The following is a 19,831-nucleotide window of genomic DNA, read 5'->3' on the forward strand; positions in this document are numbered from 1 at the left end:
GAGGCGGTAAAAATACCCCAAAGTTACACAAAACAGGGACGTTACGAATAAACATTAAAAAATGCTTCAATCTTCCCGTGACATACTACATAGTTTAAAGAATTGACGGCGATGAAAGACGATGGATTTGGATAACTTTAGTCCTCAGATACCCACCATTTTGGAAAGGGGATGAAGAGAAAGGACCTATTGCGCCTGCGCTTCAGATAGCACCCCCTGATTTCCCTGTGGGAGGAGAGGGTTAGTCTATTACGTACTGCTAAAGGCTGACACAACTGTTCTGATGTCCATGGCTAGCGTTTCCAATGGAATTACCTTTGATTTCAAAAAGAAGGCGCACCAGTGGTGTAATCAGTACTTAGGAGGAAGCTGGAGAAACATATCCATAGATGATTTTTCCATTCAAGTGTTAGGGTACGAGCTTTTATGCTATTGTTTTTTATGAAGTCTTTCCTTTAATAAGTACCAACGCCGATTTGTAAGTGTGTGCATAACCAATCAACCATTCATTCTGCGGTCCCTATTTGTTGTTGAAGAAGCCTATATTAAAACAATTGATTACATACTGGATCACAGGCGAGGTATTGGAGCTACAAGCTGGTGTCTTTGGCGAAACATTTTATTCAAAGGTCGAAGTCTAACGAGGGTCAAGTTACACGCGTTTCTTGGTTAAATTTAGAAGGAAAATTGTTTCTTTCTTCACCTTTACTTTTGATCTGTTAGCAGTCTATTATTTTCATTTTTACGGAGAGAGGAGTTCTTACGACGAGTGCGTTTAAGGAAGCACGTAGCCGTGAATAAATTATTGAACATTCTTTGTGATAAAGCCATCCCCGTGGAACCTCTCCAAGATACACACCAGCTACTTTAATAATTGTTTATTTATAGAAAATCCAAATGCGTTTACTTGTATCCAAACTATTAGTAAATTCACAGGAATCGTCTTCCAGAATTGATTTGTTAAAACTGAATTGTGCATTTATTTTTACACGTTTTTAACGAGAGAGATTTTCCTAAGTGTAAGCAAGTACATTGGCGAAGCTTGTCTAGGCTTCTTGAGCAAAGGGTGCTGCAAAGCTCTTCAGCTCTCCTTGGAGTCTACATCGACCAGTCCTTAACATATAACGATCATGTTGCTAAAAGTACTTCTAACTGTATTTTCAAACTAGTACAGATTAGCAGGATTAAACACCTCTTGGACAGGAAAACCCTTTTACTTTTGATGAATGCTTTTGTTTTTAGTACAATATATTATTGTTCAACTGTATGGGCTAACACATCTCAAAGAAATATAAAGAAGCTTCAGCTAGTGCAGAACTTTGTATTGTATTAGGTTTTAAGAAATTTGACCACATCTCCCAAGGCATAAAATCTCTTAATTGGCTCACTGTTGAGGAGAGACTTTATTTTAACAATGCTGTAATGGTATTGAAATGTGTAAATAATTTAGTTCCTGAATATCTGGCTCACATGTTTGTCCCACGATCTCATATTCATAGTGGGGTAACAAGATCATGTAATCTGCTCCACATCCCACGATGCCACCTGTCCTCTGGGCAAAGTGCATTCACATATCGCGGATGCAAATAATTGTGGAATAACCTCCCAAATGACTTAAAAGCAGCTGAGAATGTAAAGGCCTTTAGGCTCCGCCTACCGAATGCGCTCCTCAGTGGAAATGTCACACACAGATGAATCATTTCAATCTTCTATTCTTGTCTAATTTTTGTTTTAGTTCACTAGTGTTTTTAACGTATACTGGCCTTTTGTATTTATATTATACTAGCCTTAGTTTTCACTTATATATATTTTTAGGCCAATACAATGTTACTATAATATTACAATAATTTTAATGTAGGTTTTGTAACTGAAAAACCCAGCTTGGGAGTTGCAATAAACGTATGTATGTATATATATATGTGTGTGTGTGTATGTATGTATGTATATCATGGCATGAAATGATGTGCTTTTTTTTTAGAGGTGGCCTGAGCAACAAGTTATACATTTGTTCCCTCCCTGAAAGTTATGGAGTTGGGAAAGAAGAGAGGAGAAAAGTTGTCTTGCGCATCTATGGTCCGCTGTACGATGAACTTGTCACAAGTATTGGTTGCCTAATTGCAGATTCGGTTGTTTTTGCCTTGCTTTCAGAATGGAATATTGGACCAAAGCTTTTTGCTATATTTCCTGAGGGTAGATTGGAGGAATTACTTATGGTTAGTGTTAAAATAGATAGCTTATCTATAGAGCAAGAAATTTATGTGGTGGGGAAGTTTTGACAATCACATGGCTAGATAATAGACCTATAAAGCAGCATGTAGTAATATGCAGATGATAGACTGTAGACAGTAGATGATAGATAATAGATGATAGATGATAGATGATAGATGATAGATGATAGATGATAGATGATAGATGATAGATGATAGATGATAGATGATAGACGATAGATGATAGACAATAGTCAATAGTTGATAGAAGATATACAATAGCTGATGGACAATGGATGATAGACAGGAGACAGTAGACAATAGACGGTAGATGGTAGATGGTAGATGAGAGATTTTGTGATGGAACATGATCAGAAACTCAAAATGTCATGCAATCATGCGAATGTCACACGAAATCTTTCTTTTCCAGGACGTTCTGTTACTGCAATCAACTTGTAATGAGCAGTTGCTCATAGGGAATGGCAGGGTTACTGCATAATATGAGTTGACAGCTTTATGTAGTTTCCACAGAATAGGGGTATAATGAAAAACAGTAAAAAACGCTATTTTTTGCCATGATGGGCCACCTAACGTAGGAAAACTGGCTTTTCAGAATACTTCTAGCAACAAGGCAAGTACATGTATTAAATGCACATCAAATGTATTTTATAGAAATCTTCATCACTTTGTACACCTACTGTCTATCACCTGTGTCTTAATACAAGCCTACCACTTGTTTACCCATTTCAGGTCTCGAGAGAATTCCCAGATTTATCTTTTGTAAATTATGCACACATATTAAGTAGGTGAATAAAAAGAATTTGGAAAGAAACATATCTCTAGATAGGGCCTTATTACATGATCTGAAAATGGTAAACCAAATATACAATCTAAATAGGCTCATTCTATATACTACTCAAGGTTAAGTTTCATTTTTTATGGATTTTGGGAGCATATGTGGCTGCTTTGTTGTACAAATTATAAAAAGACCAAATTTATTCCATGATGTTTTGAAGTTGGAGGAAAAATATAAATTAATTTTGTGAGAAAGAAGGAGTTCCTTGAGAAAGAGAGAGTTCTCGTGTTTAAAAAAAAAGGCAGTAAGTTTTGCAGAAAGAGATTAATAATTTTCCCAAATACTCAAGAATTGTATTTGTAGAGGCTGGCTGTAATTGATGGGGTCAGAATTTCTTAAATAACAGTAGTGTATTATGGTCAGTGGTTTGTATTTTAATTGTTTTTTACTTGAGCTCATCTATCTTAGGTAGGATTATTGAAACAGTCAAGAACCACAAACCAGTTTAAGACACTGGAAAAAGAAAGTCAGTGGAGGATTATATTGTATTCAGATAATTTTTTTTATATACATAGGCAAAAAGTCTTGCAAGAGAGGATCTGGCAAAACCTGAATTGTCAGTGAGAATTGCACAGAAAACGGCGGAGTATCATCGATTACAACTACCCCTCTGCAAGGATCCAGATTATTTATGGAACACAATATCTGAGTAAGAATTTTGCTTTGCATCAAAATCAGCAGTGTTTTTTAATTTACATTTATTCATGGTTAACCCTTTACTCCTTAATATCATTAATCATATTCTCTATACTGTATTCTATACATTTCCTAAGGTGCTGACAAGGAGAATATCAATAGCTTCTTTAGTTGGTGATCATTTCCTATATTCTCATGACCTTTAGTAAATGTGTTTCAGGGTTGATATTGTTAGGAGACATTAGGTGTTAGTCACTTGAGGGGTCAGAAGGTTAAGGTATTTACAGCAAGACTTCTGTTGGTTTCATGTACTTATTTCAAGAGAATTAACTGGAGTTTGTTTGTAATTTGGCAGATGGAGCAAAGAAGCTTTGCAAACACATTTTAATGAACAAGATAAAGCTGTGAAGTTGGCCAAACTCAAAAGTATAGATTTAAAAAAAGAATATGATTTTTTAAGGTAACAAGTTACATAATTACTTACTTAAAGATATTCTAGAGCCCAAGGCTGTGCTCTAAGGAAAATTTCAGGGAGCCCTTCGGGCTCCCAAGCGTTTTAGCTTGGGTACCCAGGCCTAAAAGATGGTCGCCCAAATCAAAATTTCGGGGAGCCCTTCGGGCTCCCAAACATTTTAGCTGAGGTGCCCGGGCCTCCTAGTTGGTCGCCCAAATTAATAAATCAGTCAGTTAATTATTAAAAATTAAACAAACTGTTTTCGTAACGAGTCAAATAGAACTATGTGCATTTATTTATTGTTTAAGAACAGAACAGAAGTATTTTCTTTCCTATGTTATCGGTGAAATGTTCAAGACAAATGAGCTTTTTGTGGATTCGGTCGATTTTATTTTTAGTGCGTGATACGTAATAACTTGTCACGACACCAAGGACAATGCGGGACTTATAGAGTTTATACCCGTTTCTAAAACAATCACACAAAAAAAACGTATCTTTTCTTTTTTTATACATCGTGTTTTACTGGAAAAACAATCTTAAGTTATGTTTTTGCCTCGCAGACACGACAGTAAAAAGCCGGCTAAAATATTAAATTAGCATAGAAGAACGACTCCCGTGTTCATTTAGCGATTTATTAATCGTCGACCGTACTTTACGCCTGTCAGAGCAGAAGCAACAATTGCTTTTCAAAAACTAACTAACGAGCCATCCTAATTTAAAGGAAAAATTATAATACTATTTGAAAAAGCGGTTAAAATCGAAAACTGTGCAGCTTGTCACGATCAAAGTCGATGATTATGTTACACGTAAATTCACGTGGAACGACCTTTGAATATCAACGCGCGCCTGATTGAACAACATTTTCTTTTTTTTGACTGTCAAATCAAGAAACCAACACCAGCCAGTCGCCCGGCCGGGCGACCACGAAAATATTTTCAGTCGCCCGAGGCCAAATGTTAGTCGCCTCAGGCGACCGGGCGCCGTTAGAGCACAGCCTTGCTAGAGCCCCACATTTTTTATGAGGAAGGTCAAATAAAGTTAGCAGAACAGAAATACCTCTCAGCTGCCTTGACACTTTTATGACAAACTGTGTTGGAAAGAGGGACAGACATCCAATTGACAAACATCCTAGTGCTCCTGTTCCACTTTTTTTCACTTTGTGACATGAAATTGTTCATTCATAATTGGATAGGGGAGGGAAAGGGCAAAAAAAAAAAGGTGAAAATTAATAATCTAACATCACTTAGGGCTTTTTTACCACCATCTCTTCAATTTTTTTTAAGTACAACTGTTAATAAAATAACTAAGATACTTAGCACATGCACTCTGATTACTACATCTGCTAAAGCTCTGGATGAGTGAAGCACTGAAAAGTTATTTTATAAAGACAATAGACTGTTGTAAATCTGTTATTCTAATTTCATTTTGATAGTTGTTGTGATATCTTCCAGAAACTATTTAGAAATGGCAACTTCACCAGGACCAGTTACATTTTGCCATAATGATCTCCAACAAGGTAAATATATTTCGTAATAACCTACAACAGGAAAAACGAAATAAAAGGTGAATGTGAAAGGGAAGCAGTCCATAAGCATAGAGTTAGTAGAGCTTGTGAATCCCTCGCCCTGCCCCCTCTCCTCACTCAGTTCTACCCCACCTTAGACAAACTTGTCTCATTGATTCATTCCTCATCCAAAACCACAGCCAGTTTGTAGGCTTACAAAACTGAAAACATTTCTATTTTTTCATCCTCTTTTCTTCTCCTCATCTTCATGTCTTTTTTCTTTTTCACCTCCCATAGTTCATATTGTATTTTGTTTTGTATTTTCAGTTCATATATATTCCTTAGTGTTTGACTGGAGTCTGCTTATTTATTTAGGCAATATTTTGAGAGTCTCCAAAGAACTGCAAGAAAATAATGAAGAAGATTTTGACTTAAAGCTGATAGACTTTGAATTTAGTGCCTACAATTACAGGTAAATATCTCCATACGCATTATACAAGCTCTTTGGGAAGGCTATTCTAGAGGTCATTTTAAGTGCTCAACAGTAACATTTAATTGATATGATGTCCCACCTCTCATAACAAACTTCTAGGAATTCTATTTGTACCTTAGACCAACATGACTCAACAACCTTACCTGAACAGCTGAACCATCCTTCAGTGTATAAGCTGCAGCCTTTATATATTAATTATCCCCAAACCCACCCCACCCACCCCATAGATAATGCCATCAGGTGTTAAATGTTTATAACCTCTTAACCTCAAAGTCAATTAGTTTTCTGAGATTGGTATTATTCCTTTCAATCAAAGAGTTCAAAAGTATTTCTCATGAACAAAGCCAGACCATACAACATTTTTTGTACAGTCCTGAGAATGGAGTTTTTGTCCCAAGATGATGATTTGTGAGATTCTCATTACTTATTTACAAGCAGATTCTGCAAAACGAAAGAAGATTGTACAAATTTAACACTTTGAGTATCAGCTGGTTATCTTTCTGTTTTTATTTCAGGGCTTTTGACTTAGCAAACCATTTTTGTGAGTGGATGTTTGACTACTCTGTTCCTCCTCCGCAATACTTTTCCATGTCTCTTAAAAGTTGGCCCAGTAAAGAACAACAGGTGAATTGGCTGCAAACCTTTATTTGGTGCTGATACCAACTTTGCTAGGTTCTGTTGGTTCTCAGTGACTTTTCTTGTTTTCTGAGAGGAATTTGGAGACTGAGGTGTGACTACGGTTACTGAGGCCCCTTGTTCCTGTCTCTTTGTCTATTCTTAAAATCACCCAGGGGCCAGCAGAACGATTTAATTCAAGCAGAGTATGGAAACTGATTCCACTTTAAAGAGATACTTTTAATTCACTGGCAAAGTCTAAGCGTAAATGCCTCTTTCACCATTTAGACAAAAGTGGCTACAGCTGTTTCCAGGATTTCACAAAAACCCCCATCCTCCTCCCCTCCCCCCTTCCCATCAAGGCAGGTGCAGTGTGACATGAATTCCTCAAAATTTGCAAGGGCGACTTCACAAATACAGCAGTGAACTTGAGCCAAAGAGAACACTGCTGATTATTTGTCTCACGTGTATATCTTATCAGTCATGATATTTTAGCTTTGCCTCATTTCCAACCCGCACGTGAATGTCCTTTATGTTTGTAAATGTGGTGAAAAGCTTGTGGTTGTTTATCAAAGTGAAGTACAGTGATTATGAAGCACTATTGCTTTTCTCACGACTATGTTATTTCCGACCTTGTATGAGACGGTTTGAATGTTTACTGCGAGTCTTCTCGGTATGCTTGGTGTAGCAAAATTTGCTATACCAAGATAATGTGACCACTAATTTTTGCAGAAGCAATTAAGATTGAGGTGGCCTTCAGTATGCATTAGTCTAGTGCTTCTCAGTGATCAAGAGCCGTTTTCCTTTATTTTCATAATTCTGACAGTTGATCTTCATCAGAGCGTACCTTGGAAAAGATACAAAGGAAAATAATTACACTTCAGCTGAGTGTACAATAGAGGAATCAGAATTGTTAGATCAAGTGAACAGGTAATGGAAACAACTCCTGGAAATCCATGTTCTTCTCGTGTGCGATAACGTTATGTAACTTGTTAGGAACATGAAACATTTTATGTGGACAAGAACTCTATGAGACGATTAAAATCTGGTTCGTTGCAGATTTGCCCTGGCTTCACACTTCATGTGGGGTCTGTGGGGAGTTGTACAAGAGCGATTAAACTCTGCCGGTAACGGAATCCAATTTAATTATTTGGTACGTTAACATTTTACTTGGGAACAAAACCTTTGTTGCTCACTTCGCTAAGATCCAATTTAATTCATATTTCCTTGTTTTTTTTTTAATTTTTAGCTTTTGGGTGAGCTCCTGGTTGGGTTTGGTAAAAAAAGGAAAAAACAATGGTAAATCTGTCAATCTAAACAAAGCGAGAAAAGCCATTCAGTTATAACGGGTTATGCAAATTGATCTCGCTTGACCAGCGTCAGACAAAGAATAAATCTTCTGTAACAATACGTACCTCAGTGATTGAGATTTAAATACTTTTGTTTGTTTTTTTGTCTCTAAGGATTATGGCTTGGCACGATTCGAAGCTTATCATCAGCGCAAGAAAGAGTTAGGTCTCATTTAAAGACCACCATTATCTGACATATAGATGTATAAGAATGATATACTTCTAGCACCAATTTACGTATAGAAAAGTAAGTTATATGAATACTCTAAGGAAGTTATAATAATTGTCAAGATCAAAATTTTTTATAAGATTTACAGAATTTGTTAATGTGTGACTTTTTTCTTGTTCCCGTGTATGTAGACAGTATAAAAAACGCTCTCGTTTCTATACTTTTTAATGCTTTTCTTGAAATTATGTTAATATACATATTTAAAATTGATTATTGTACATGGACATACAATAAGAAAGTAATATATCAATTATATTAAGATTTCTACCTCATAAAAAGGATCTTGAGCGATATTTTAGTAGTTAAAAGAATTTGGTCTCGAAAAGTATCAAGGTTTTACAATGTGAAAGTTTGGGCCGATGGTAATATTCTAATGACTCAATTTTGCATACTTTGTCAAATTTTGGTGTGAATTTGTTAGAGTTGGATCGTGTGATGTGCGCGAGGGGTGGAATGCAATAGAAATTATATTAAGGTTGTTTTAAAGAGATTGTCGTAGTTATAGAGGAGGTCAGGGTAAACAGAAAAATTTCAAGGTGTCAGGGGTGAAGAAATGGAGAGATTCTTGTAAGTGAGTTTATGATTAAGATGTGGATGCAGATGTTATTTTGTGGTTTTCGTTTTGTCGCTCTAAAGGACTTAGTATGGTCCAAGCGAAAACAAAGTAATAGCCTTCCCTTAGTCAAACAAGATAAAAGGTAAGATTTCACCGAAATCTCGGTATAGCAAGGGTCACACAAGATCAAGCTGAGGGAAGATTTTTTTTGTACTTGTATATCAAATAAACAAGCTCTTACAAAAATGTTATTCGGGTTCTCCCTAAGTGTATGACTCCATGGCCGAAATAAAGTCAACCAACCTTCCTCAATTCTTTACTGCTTGTTAGTGTTAATCAAACTATTTTTCTGTTCTCAACTTGCCGTTAATTCTCATGCTAATTTTGTACGTGCTTCTACGCGTCCCCTAATAGTATTCCACCTCCTACCGGATAAGGAGAAATTTTGAGTCGATTATTTTCCTTCAATACTTATCACTCTCCCCTTTAAAACCAGCTAGGTTTAGGGTTTAGTAAAGCGAAAGTTGTGCACTTTTCAGGATGTTAACTTTCTATATGGCAGGGCCCTTTGAACTGCTCAAGATAAAAAAGATAAAACTTGACAAATTGTATTTACTTCATTGAAAACTTGAATTATTATTTTCATAGTGATATTGTAAAGCTTTCTAAGACACATCAAAGTTTCTTTTGGGGCTTTCCGTCTGTCAAATAATCCAACCTGATGTCTCGGGATAGCCATTAGTATCTGATTAACAATTCGTTACAATTTGTTTACGAAAATGCGTCGGCAGCCTCCTCCTCGTGAGAGACATATGGAATTTACGTGAACGGATGTTTTCGTGAACAATGTTCACAAGGAGTCACATCCAGAAATGTTTGAAAAATTCAAATTTTAAACACTTTTAGTTTCTTGCTTCCCAAACGAAACTGCTCTAGCTTCGGGTCATGTTTCACTAGATAATTAGCAGAGAAAAATAGCTTGCATTCCGCCGGTCTGTTCAAATTGCCTATTACGCAACACATATTCCGTAAATGAATTGTTGACAAACTTTGCTACCGAAGATGAGGTGAAACAAGACAGACTATTTGAGCAGTCTGCTTTCACTATAAACTTTGAAGTTTCACAATTTTGCCAACATAAGACAAGTTTCAAAGTTCGTAAGCCGGTCAGCAAAGCCTCGTTCCGCGTGACTTGCGGTTGAGCTTTTGTCGTGTTCGTGTCGTTGTTACTCAGTTCACAACAGACTGATCAGCACATGATTAAACAAATCGATCTTTGGATGCATCGCAAATGCAAAACTAAATGTGCAATCCAAACTCACTGCTTTTTACCGTGTTGAACTATAACTTGAAGTTTATCGGGGATTTTTCTCGCGTTTAATGTATGAAGAGTTCCGTACAAACAGGACTCAGTCAGTCGCAATATTCGTTATTTTTGTTTTTACCCTCCAGGACCACCTAGTATACAGGTGACAAGTTTGAGTCTAAAATTTATCTATGGCAACTAATGCGTCATTCCGTCGGACTAATTCTTCGGACTTTGGTTTTTTTGTTCCCAAGGACCTCAAGAGTCAAAGTCTAGCGAGGGAAAGACCAATCACAAGAAGAAGAACATCCTTAAATCACGTGGACTGACAAAGAAAAACAATTTGCGACTCCCTTAGCCATGAAGTGTATAAAAGGCAGTGAGAATTTCAGACTTTCCTTCTCTCTTTCTCGTCTCCGTAACTGAATTACGTAATAAAGCAAGCTTCCTGGCTCATCGGTTTTTGGCGGGTATTTCGTTAGGTATAGTGAGGTATAACTAGTCAAGGTGAAAATTGACATCAAAATGTCCAACTTAACTGCCCAAGAGCTTGATGTTATGTTGAAAACACTGCGCGGAAACATTGACCAACTGTTTCTGATTGTCATGGGAATTCTTGTCTTTCGTGAGTATAACTTGACTTTTTTTTAAGGTCGTGTGCTTATTTGCATACGTATCGTAAAAAAAAAAATGCGAGCTCCGCTTTTAGGCTTGGCTAAATCTATATGTTATAGGTTAATAGTTATGTTTGAGTGGCTCTGAGATTTTTTAGTTCGTCTTCACATGTAGAGTTGCGACTCTATAGGAATGTTCTTTTCTGAGAAAAGGCAGTTTTAAAAAACACCGACAATTTTGATATTAGTGAGAAAGGATTTCAATGTAGTTAGGATATGAGAATGGAGGAATAAGCGCTAAATCAAAGCCAAGTTGCAAGGGTCCGGATAATTTCGCGGTCTTCCAATCGTAATTATCATATTTATTCAAATGCTCTACTTTAACAAAGCCATACCGGCAAGTTTTGTCTGCATTAATCCTTCTCAATCAATACTCTGTGCCGTGACTTCGTCACGTGCTCTTACGGTTGTTTTGATTCCTCTCACGTTAGTAGAGAAAACTTATTTACTTTGATTTGCGTTTATTTGTTCATAACTGAGGAACCCCATTGCGGAAATCATCGACATTTTTGATACAGTTTCAAAGTTGGAATGTTTTTTAAAGAGTTTTTATCGATCAGTTGGCCTATCATGAGATATTCATTATGTGCTCAATGACCTTAAATAATTAGGGAGCTCTCTTTTAGACTGGTTTTTTACATTCTTCTTTATGATAATAACGATCTTTGCTCAATAACCTCAAGACGAATGTCGATAGTGCGCTCCAAACCAGATCTTATGTGCCATTTTGTGAGAAGAAGGCAGCTGGAGTGAGATGTAGGTGAATTATTCTCTGTGCAACATAACGAACAGAGGTATAACCCTAAGCAGGCAGAACATTTTGCATGTCAACTGCGCACTTAATACTGCCTTATTGTCTACTCTCATTGTTAGAGCTAAATGAGCTGGCATATAAATTAAAAACGTTTTAAACACCAATTTTTGTTTATAATTCGTACCAATCAAATATTTTACTAGCAGTTCAACCATTAAAAATAACTTTTGTCTACCTAATATTGATATCTGGTAGTTTTCATATCATCAAACTCGAACTGAAATTTTTATAAATATTTGGAAACCACCGCCTCGCATCTCTACCCTAACTGATTTCCTATCGAACAATGTCAGTGTCATTAAACTGCATCCCATGAATATCTCGAATGTTTTCTCTATGTTTACGGTTAGGCTCATCATATAACGGTTTGAGACAAATTGGTGACTGTACCTTCTTTAACGAGCTGGCCTCAACCAAATTGTCGCAACATCATTTCTGTGTAACGTAGCGGCAAACGAAGTGCTATTACAAAGGACTGAAACCGTTGCTGAAGCACTGTCGGATTCAAGTGAATTAAGAAAACAAAACGCAAAATAGTTATATATGCGAACAATTCAGACAGAATATTGGTAGAAGTTCTAATTATAATCTAAACGACGATGTTACCAGCTACAACTAAACACTTTTATATTGTTTTACTTGATCTTTGACGCATTGCCTTCTACAAACTCAAGTAGATATTGTTTGACGGGTGAATAGCACGGGCATAGCAAAGGCAAAACGTGACGAGTCATGAATATCTCAGCAGTGCAATCTCACCTTATTTTGCCCATGTCGTCACGGAGTAGATAGGGGGCGACCACTATTGCACACCTTTTTTTCCAACATAACGAACAAATGAACATTTATCGCTATCATCGCCGTTCAAGACCTGTCTTCTTGGGTTTTTTTTTCAGGCTGGGCTGCACGCAGACAAATTATGAACAAATAAAAACGTGATGTTACTATCCTCTCTGGGTAATCCCGCCTCCTCGCTCCTCGTTTTTTCAGTCAAGTTAAGGCCGTGATTTCGAAACAATATTAATTATAACTGTGACATAAGTTTGTTTTTATTGACTGAGTTAATAATGTAAATTGGCCACCGTAAAGAGTTTCTAAAGCTGATGTTTTGAAAGTAAGCCCTTAGCCTCCATATCACTGAGAGGTTAGCTACATACAAAATTCTACGGATACTAGGATTGACACCGGATTACAACAAATCTCGCTTTTAACAACCCAGCCGAGACGATCACAAATTCCTGAAACGGCCCAAAAAATGCACCATTAAGATAGTTTAGTTTAGTAATTCCTTATGTTTTTCTATTGAGTAGCTTTTGGAACGAAACAAGGGAGAGAGAATATTTCGGCGTCCTTCGTTAAAAAACTATCTTTGGATTCTGTGGCATTTTTTCTTGCAGTTATGCAGGCAGGATTTGCTTTTCTTGAAGTTGGTGCAGTAAGATCGAAGAACACAACAAACATCCTGCTCAAGAATTTCTTGGACGCGTGTAAGTACAAATGGTTAATCACGTGCTGATTAATCCTTCTACCAATTCAGTTTCCAGTCCCTTACACTAAAGTAACGGATTGCGTAGAAACAATTGCTATCACTGATTAAAGAATTATCCCGGCCTTTGGCGTTAGTAAAGTTATGCCTGCTATTAATTTTCTGTCTCGTTTCGATTGTTACAGTTATTGGTGCAGTGGCTTACTGGTTGTTTGGCTACGCCTTTGGGTTTGGAGAAAAAGGCAATGGCTTCATTGGATACAGCTATTTCGCGCTGGCAGATTTACCAGCTGAAAAATTCTCCCATTGGTTTTTTCATTACGTTTTTGCGGCTTCGACAGCAACGATTGTCAGCGGTTCTTTAGCAGAGAGAACTGAGTTTAAGGCTTATCTGATGTACTCTGTGTTTTTGACAGGTAAGTTATCCTCAGATGAAAGGCAATCATTCGAAAAAGTCAGTTCTTACTGATTAATAATTCCTAATATATTGACTACGTGTATTTTAACTCTTGTGGTTTAATTGTCTTTATGTAAATACTAATTCCCTCATCAGTTCACTTGTATTGAATTTACAACAATGAAGTGCTCGCTCTCTTGCAGGTTTTTTGTATCCAGTAGTAAGTCACTGGGCTTGGGATGTAAATGGTTGGCTGTTCATTGGTGCAGAGTACACGAAAGACAATGTTACAAGAACTGTTACATTCCAGGTAATATGACTGTTATACACCACGTAACATGACTGTTATATACCAGGTAATATGAATGTTATATACCAGGTATTATTAATGTTATATACTAGGTAATATGACTGTTACATACCACGTAACATGACTGTTATATACCATGTAATATGAATGTTATATACCTGGTAATATGATGCTGTTCGTGGATCACCAAATTTCCGTACTAGTTTACTTTACTGTAAAATGATTTACGTTTCTGAGGGAAATAAATTATTTGATAATGATGCCATGTTAAACAAGTGTCAGCAATCTTCGCGAACGTCTATTTAGACTCTTTTTTCAAGTTCAAGGACTCCGCTGAGTGGCTCAAAGTTTTACTGCACCTTGTAAGCCAGTGTTCCAGATGAAAAGGGTTAACTTTGAGATACTTGAGATACAAAGTCAATATACCTATATTTGTACATATCTGCGACTCGTTCTGTACATCTCATTGAAAATATTGATAGTTTTGTAATACTTTTTATGGTAGGACTTTGCTGGAAGTGGAGCTGTTCACACTGTTAGTGGCTTAGTTGCCTTGGTCGGGGCAGCCATTGTTGGACCAAGAATCGGAAGATTTGTCAATGGTGTCCCTATGCCACTGAAAGGCCATACTGTTCCTGTAAGTATTCAACCTGATATTATTTGCCATTACCTGGCCTAGAAAATGCAGATAGATGCTGGCGCCTTCATTTTGCAGGGAGCTGAAAGATTTAAAAAATCATTTTTGTTACACTTGTAGAAAGCAGCTTTGGGAGGATTCATCCTGTTCTTTGGTTTCCTGGCATTCAATGGCGGCTCTAATGCAGCCATTGCTGGTGAGGGCGCTGCCAATGATGTGTCACTGGTAATTGTCAACACTGTCATTGGAGGTAAATGTCAATAGCATCACATTTAAAATGTGTTTTCTTTACCAATTCTTCTGTGATTTGTGATGTGAATTAAATAAATCGATCAGGTCATCCTTCAATTTTTAGGAGCTGCAGGTGCACTGACTTCCTTGATCATCAAACGTCTGGGCTTTGCAGAAAAACACTGGAGTCTGTTATTCACCATGAACGGTGGATTTACTGGAATGGTAAGAAAAATACTTTCGATCTGATGAGTCATGTTTTGGGCTTGAAAATCGGCGAACACGATCATCAGTCACACTGCTGCTATCATGTGTATCGGATTCCAGTTCTGGTTAGTGTCATTTCTCAACCCCCCCCCCCCCCTCTCACAATTGATCCCAGTTCGGTAATACCCAATTACCCTTTTAACCCTGGGCAGAGCTAGAAGCCGGAGTCCAACGAGCTGAATATTAGTCCACTGCATTTCCCTGAAAACTTCTCCTATTCATAAAATCTGTGGTAAATACAGACCTCTTATGCACTTAGTTCTAACTTTGGTTTTTCAAAACAGGTTGCCCAGTGTTCAGGCTGTAATACCTTTCATCCTTATGCTGCTTTTGTCATTGGCATTATCGGAGGAATCACTTACGTTGCTTGGAGTATTGCTATGCTGCGTTTTCAGATTGACGATCCCTTGGATGCTGTGGCTGGTAAGTAAGAGAAATTGAACAACATCAAACTATGAGAGGATCAAGCCATGCAAAAGACAGAAGAGATCTCCCTTAAACAACTTCAGACTCAAGGTGTAAGTTGTTACGGGGTTGGTTAGTTCCAGTTTTGAGAGAATTCTTCGATTCAGTGTCGTAAAACCCCAACCGAAGTACTAACAACGGCCAAATGAAATCCGAGATTGATCGCAACTGGCTTTAGTTTTGACCTGGAGTGGTTAAAAGAGATGCCTGAGTTTCCAAACAAATCACAGCGTGAGACTCCTTTTCTTGATTTAAGGAGAAAAAAACTCATTAGTCGCTTTCTTTATTCTCTACAGTTCATCTTGGCGGTGGTATTTGGGGAGTGCTAGCAGCCCCCATCTTTAACATGAAAACTGGCATCTTTTATGCCCGGGACAACCATTCATTCCGTTTGTTTGGCTGGAACGTGCTGGGTTTAGTTGTCATCATGGCCTGGTGCGCAGTTCTGGCTTTCTCATTTTTCTTTCTTTTGAAACTTCTCGGACAGCTTCGTGTAAGCAAAGAAGTCGAGATAAAAGGTAGGTAACATAGTAAATGTCCAGTGACCTTTGAACCCTGGTACTTCTCCTGTTCAAAGATCTCACATGGTCTGTTTACTTCTAGCGTGTACGCATTCTCACACAGATCAATACTCTGGCACCTCAGTCTTAACCGCCACATGCTCCATCCTGTCTGAGGATCTACTTAGACTAGAAACATCTGAAAAGAAAAGTTCTGAAAGGATGTTTACATACCTCTTGCATTTTTTAGGTCTGATAAATTTGTCTAATTCTATAAATGTTAAAAAGGCAAAGATGGCGGTTTGGGCCTGCAATCTACTTTTGCTAAAGCAACATCAGTTTCCGATAGAACTGTCATGGAATTGACAGAGTCTCCATCGCAGTTGTTCTTTGGGATGGCGTGCATCTTACCCTCATCGTGACATCCATAAGAACAATTTCAAGCGATTCTATAACTAATAGACTGATACTTGATTTGTGATAGGACTTGACATTCCTAAACACGGTGAGCCTGCCTACCCAGTGGAAAGTTACGGGAACGGCTGGGAAATACCGTCAGAAGAAAGAAAGATTCCCTTCCCATTTTATCAGACCTCCATTACTACTTTCGTTAACGTCATTCCTACCAAGAATGGTACATATAAAGAGCCTGCTATGCAGCATGGTCAACCAGGACAAGCCATATACCAGAACGAACAGCCCAAAGTAAATCATTCCCAGATTCCTCTCGACCTGCCAGACAAGGATACCTCCCTAGAAAATCCCGGTCGTAAACCAAGTGTAGAGGCCACCGACGAACACACTTACGGGAACATGGATACAGCCTTTTAAATATCACCAACGGAAAAAATACATTGAATGCTTGCGCAGCTTTAATTTTCAGTTGATTTTCGCAAAATTGCAACTGAAAAAAAAGAGCCTGCAATTATTTAAGGGCAAGCATTTACAAGTATCTTGCCAAGCACCAATAATGATCTTTTAAATGAGAAAGCATCCAGGCTGCTCAGCGTTATTCATAATGGCAGCTTTCGAGGTTGAATCTTTAGCTCATTTAAGGAATTTTTTGAAAGGATAGTATACTCTTTTGTATCTAAAAAGGCAACCAGAACCATATGTAATCACTTTAAAGGCAGAGACAAAAGTCACGTGGTTTCTGGAGCATACAATAGTCTAGACGGTTAACTTCGTATTGGCAGTTATTTTTTAAACGCTTATTTATGTACAAAATTGCTCTTTCGTCCAACTTATCTTTCGTCTAGATGATCATCTTACAGTGTAAAATAAGAAAATTATTATAATTGCATCAGGTAGACACTATGCGCCGGCCGCTGGCACAAGTTGAACTCTCAACTGAAGAGATCGAGTCGAATGTAAAGTATCTACCAGCAATTTATTTGTGTATTTTGTAATTTCTGCTCAGTTCCATTAGAAATCTAAAACAATTAATAGTTTTTTGTAAGTATGTAGTTAATGAAAACATCAAATAGTGTAAATTATCACAAATTTTAAGAATAGACATTTTACATGTTAAATAGAACATTTAATTAATGGTCCAAAAGCATATGTGTAATTGCGTAGTTGTGGTATTAGTATAAGTTCTTTAGTGACAAAGGGCCACAGATTTGTTACTGCTTTTTGTTTTTTACGTCTGCGTTTCATCGTTTTGAAAAAAGTTTTATTTTCACTTTTAATTTGAATTACTGGCTGTGTCACTGATTGGAAAATATCTTTCACATTTAAAAAATTTTTTGATAACCTAGATCGGGTGGGGATCCGTTATCGACTGAGGCTTGGGTAAATATTATACTTACCTTCCCTTTTTCTTGTTTGATACTTTTTTAGAAGTTCGCTGACTCGGTTATTGCGGCCTCTCCGGGCAACGATCATTAAACAGTGAGGGCCGTGTTTTCAAGACTTCCATTTTTACAGAAACGAAAGGCCTCTTTGACATAAAAACATTTCATTGTTCTTTGAATTACAGAACATCTACGATGTAGTAGTAAGCACTTTCTTATCCAGTTTTCCCTTTCACTGTGTTATTTTCCCTTGTTTAATCAACAATACCATTTTATTTGTATAATAACGACATTTTTAGCGTGACATCAGCCAAAACGTTTTTAATGAAGAAAAAATTCTCATTCATATTGATTTTACCAACATGAACAAAATGTCCAGCAGCCTTCTGAGTTTCTAGTCGAAATGTAAAAAAATGAATTTACAAAATGAACTGTTGTTATTTGTTTATCTCTCAGATTATTCTCAGCCACATTTAGTGCGATATCGAGATTACCACGGAAACAATATTTGATGTCTATCCAAATAGTTTGGAACATGTTTGTAACATTACCACCTGCTGATGTTTTTTCCTGTCTTGCTCTGCTTACACCTCCAGAAACCGCAAAAACCCAGCAGATCTGCACAAAACAGAAACAATTAGCCTCCTGTCCTATGTTGTCAGTTGTTCACTGAGGTCAAATTTACTATTTTTTTCTCTTTCCCTAAATATATGTCACCCTGCAGTAAACAATGAAACGTTTAGCAATTTCCTACTTATTTAGGTGAGCCGTTAGTGAAATATATTAGAAAAGAGATTTGTTTAGGACTAACAAAAAGACAGGCATGGGAAGGGATTTTTCTTTCCTCTCTTTTGTACCATTTTGAAATTAAATTACAAAGTCAGGAATAGAGAAAGGTTAAGATGCTATTTTTAAAATTGATCAACGTTGGTATTAATATTAGTCTTCAGTCATTTGTGACGCCAAGATACAGCTGAGGTCGACCGCTGTAGCAAACAGCCGGCGATAGAACTTTACCGTATGTTATTCAAAGATGAAAATAAATGTTTTTCTTATTGTTATCGGTGCCGCTCATCGGTAGCGTTTCATCTATTTGTATCGATGAGTTTGTCTGAAAATACGATACTGCCTACGTGATGGCTTCCTAATACATAAATCGCACGTTTTTCAAAGTTTTTCAATATAGAATATTCTTACTCGCGTAGATGCAAATTGAAGTCTGGGTTTAATTTCCTTCGATGTCTTTAATTGATTTTTTTAGGCGCGGTGGTATTTTAAAACCCCGAGTAGTATTATTTAAATTGGTTTAAATGGAGAACGTCACACACACTGTTCAGTTTGCAACAGTTTTATCTTTCAAGTTATGTCGAATGAAACATACTTTTCACAATGATAGTAGAGCCAACTATTTTTTTATGTCAAGTGTTTAGTTCTAAAGATGAAGAATCCACCCGGAATGCAGAACGAAACAAGACGAACGGTTGAAGTTTGTCCGAAGGCGTATATACAGACTCTGTACTTCGAATATTGTCTAGAATTTTCCAGTGGAATGATCTCTGTTAATCCGGCCGGATTAGTTGTACAACTGTTGTCACGAACTCCTCCAGATAAATCTGTGATAAAAGCCATTTATGTAGGTGAATTGAACACCCATGCAGCCCATTCGCTTCGCCTGATTCCAGTGATTGTATAACAGTGCGTCAGTTATTCCTTGTAGTTTTTCTTGGCCCATTCCACCGCTTAGCAGCTTTTCTGTCCAACCGTAAACTAAACTCCAAGCATCACTTTCGTTTAATGAAGTGGAGACTTCGAGAAGACGGTCAGGACCTGGTAATAAATCGTACCAGCTCGACAGAGACCACTCACCGTAATGCCTTGATTCACTTCCCGACATCGTGACAGTTTAAAACCTTAGCGTCAAAAAGAAGCTCTGACCGACAACTTCACTTTGTATTTAATCAAGCGAATGTGACATAATTGTCTTAATCATGACGCATAACCTTCTTTAACCGAACACATTCCGGAAATAGCCGAGAGTGGACAGAAAGT

General features: G+C 37.3%; 2 protein-coding genes across 5 annotated transcripts; both read left to right on the forward strand.

Moving 5' to 3' along the window:
• Window positions 1-223: 223 nt before the first annotated feature.
• LOC113674952 (choline kinase alpha) lies at window positions 224-9,208 on the forward strand. Of its 2 annotated transcripts, XM_027191443.2 has the most exons (10): window positions 225-414; window positions 1,979-2,213; window positions 3,579-3,712; window positions 4,055-4,159; window positions 5,605-5,669; window positions 6,033-6,129; window positions 6,666-6,774; window positions 7,592-7,695; window positions 7,825-7,918; window positions 8,229-9,208. In XM_027191443.2, the coding sequence occupies exons 1-10, from the start codon at window positions 284-286 to the stop codon at window positions 8,289-8,291; spliced, it is 1,137 nt and encodes a 378-aa protein (XP_027047244.2). In that variant the 5' UTR covers window positions 225-283; the 3' UTR covers window positions 8,292-9,208. The 2 variants fall into 2 exon arrangements, with proteins under 2 accessions (XP_027047245.2, XP_027047244.2); XM_027191444.2 differs by lacking the exon at window positions 7,825-7,918 and having other exon boundaries at window positions 224-414.
• A 1,330-nt stretch (window positions 9,209-10,538) lies between these two features.
• LOC113674963 (putative ammonium transporter 1) lies at window positions 10,539-18,213 on the forward strand. 3 transcript variants are annotated; one of them, XM_089184589.1, is made up of 11 exons: window positions 10,603-10,830; window positions 11,563-11,635; window positions 13,091-13,180; window positions 13,365-13,595; window positions 13,780-13,886; window positions 14,392-14,523; window positions 14,644-14,773; window positions 14,879-14,979; window positions 15,306-15,444; window positions 15,783-16,004; window positions 16,471-18,213. In XM_089184589.1, the coding sequence occupies exons 3-11, from the start codon at window positions 13,093-13,095 to the stop codon at window positions 16,815-16,817; spliced, it is 1,497 nt and encodes a 498-aa protein (XP_089040715.1). In that variant the 5' UTR covers window positions 10,603-10,830; window positions 11,563-11,635; window positions 13,091-13,092; the 3' UTR covers window positions 16,818-18,213. The 3 variants fall into 3 exon arrangements, with proteins under 3 accessions (XP_027047261.2, XP_089040715.1, XP_089040716.1); XM_027191460.2 differs by lacking the exon at window positions 11,563-11,635 and having other exon boundaries at window positions 10,539-10,830; XM_089184590.1 differs by lacking the exon at window positions 10,603-10,830 and having other exon boundaries at window positions 11,549-11,635.
• Window positions 18,214-19,831: the final 1,618 nt, after the last annotated feature.

The sequence above is a fragment of the Pocillopora damicornis genome, chromosome 10 (genome assembly GCF_964200805.1).
Source record: "Pocillopora damicornis chromosome 10, jaPocDami1.2, whole genome shotgun sequence".
NCBI classification, from domain to species: Eukaryota; Metazoa; Cnidaria; class Anthozoa; order Scleractinia; family Pocilloporidae; genus Pocillopora; species Pocillopora damicornis.

Coding starts and splice junctions, on each gene's coding strand:
- LOC113674952 (XM_027191443.2), top strand. CDS start 284: ATGTCCATGGCTAGCGTTTCCAATGGAATTACCTTTGATTTCAAAAAG. Junction 6,130..6,665: donor TTTAGTGCCTACAATTACAG/GTAAATATCTCC, acceptor TTTTTATTTCAG/GGCTTTTGACTTAGCAAACC. Junction 7,696..7,824: donor TTGTTAGATCAAGTGAACAG/GTAATGGAAACA, acceptor GGTTCGTTGCAG/ATTTGCCCTGGCTTCACACT.
- LOC113674963 (XM_027191460.2), top strand. CDS start 10,731: ATGTCCAACTTAACTGCCCAAGAGCTTGATGTTATGTTGAAAACACTG. Junction 14,524..14,643: donor TGAAAGGCCATACTGTTCCT/GTAAGTATTCAA, acceptor TTACACTTGTAG/AAAGCAGCTTTGGGAGGATT. Junction 14,774..14,878: donor TGTCAACACTGTCATTGGAG/GTAAATGTCAAT, acceptor TTCAATTTTTAG/GAGCTGCAGGTGCACTGACT.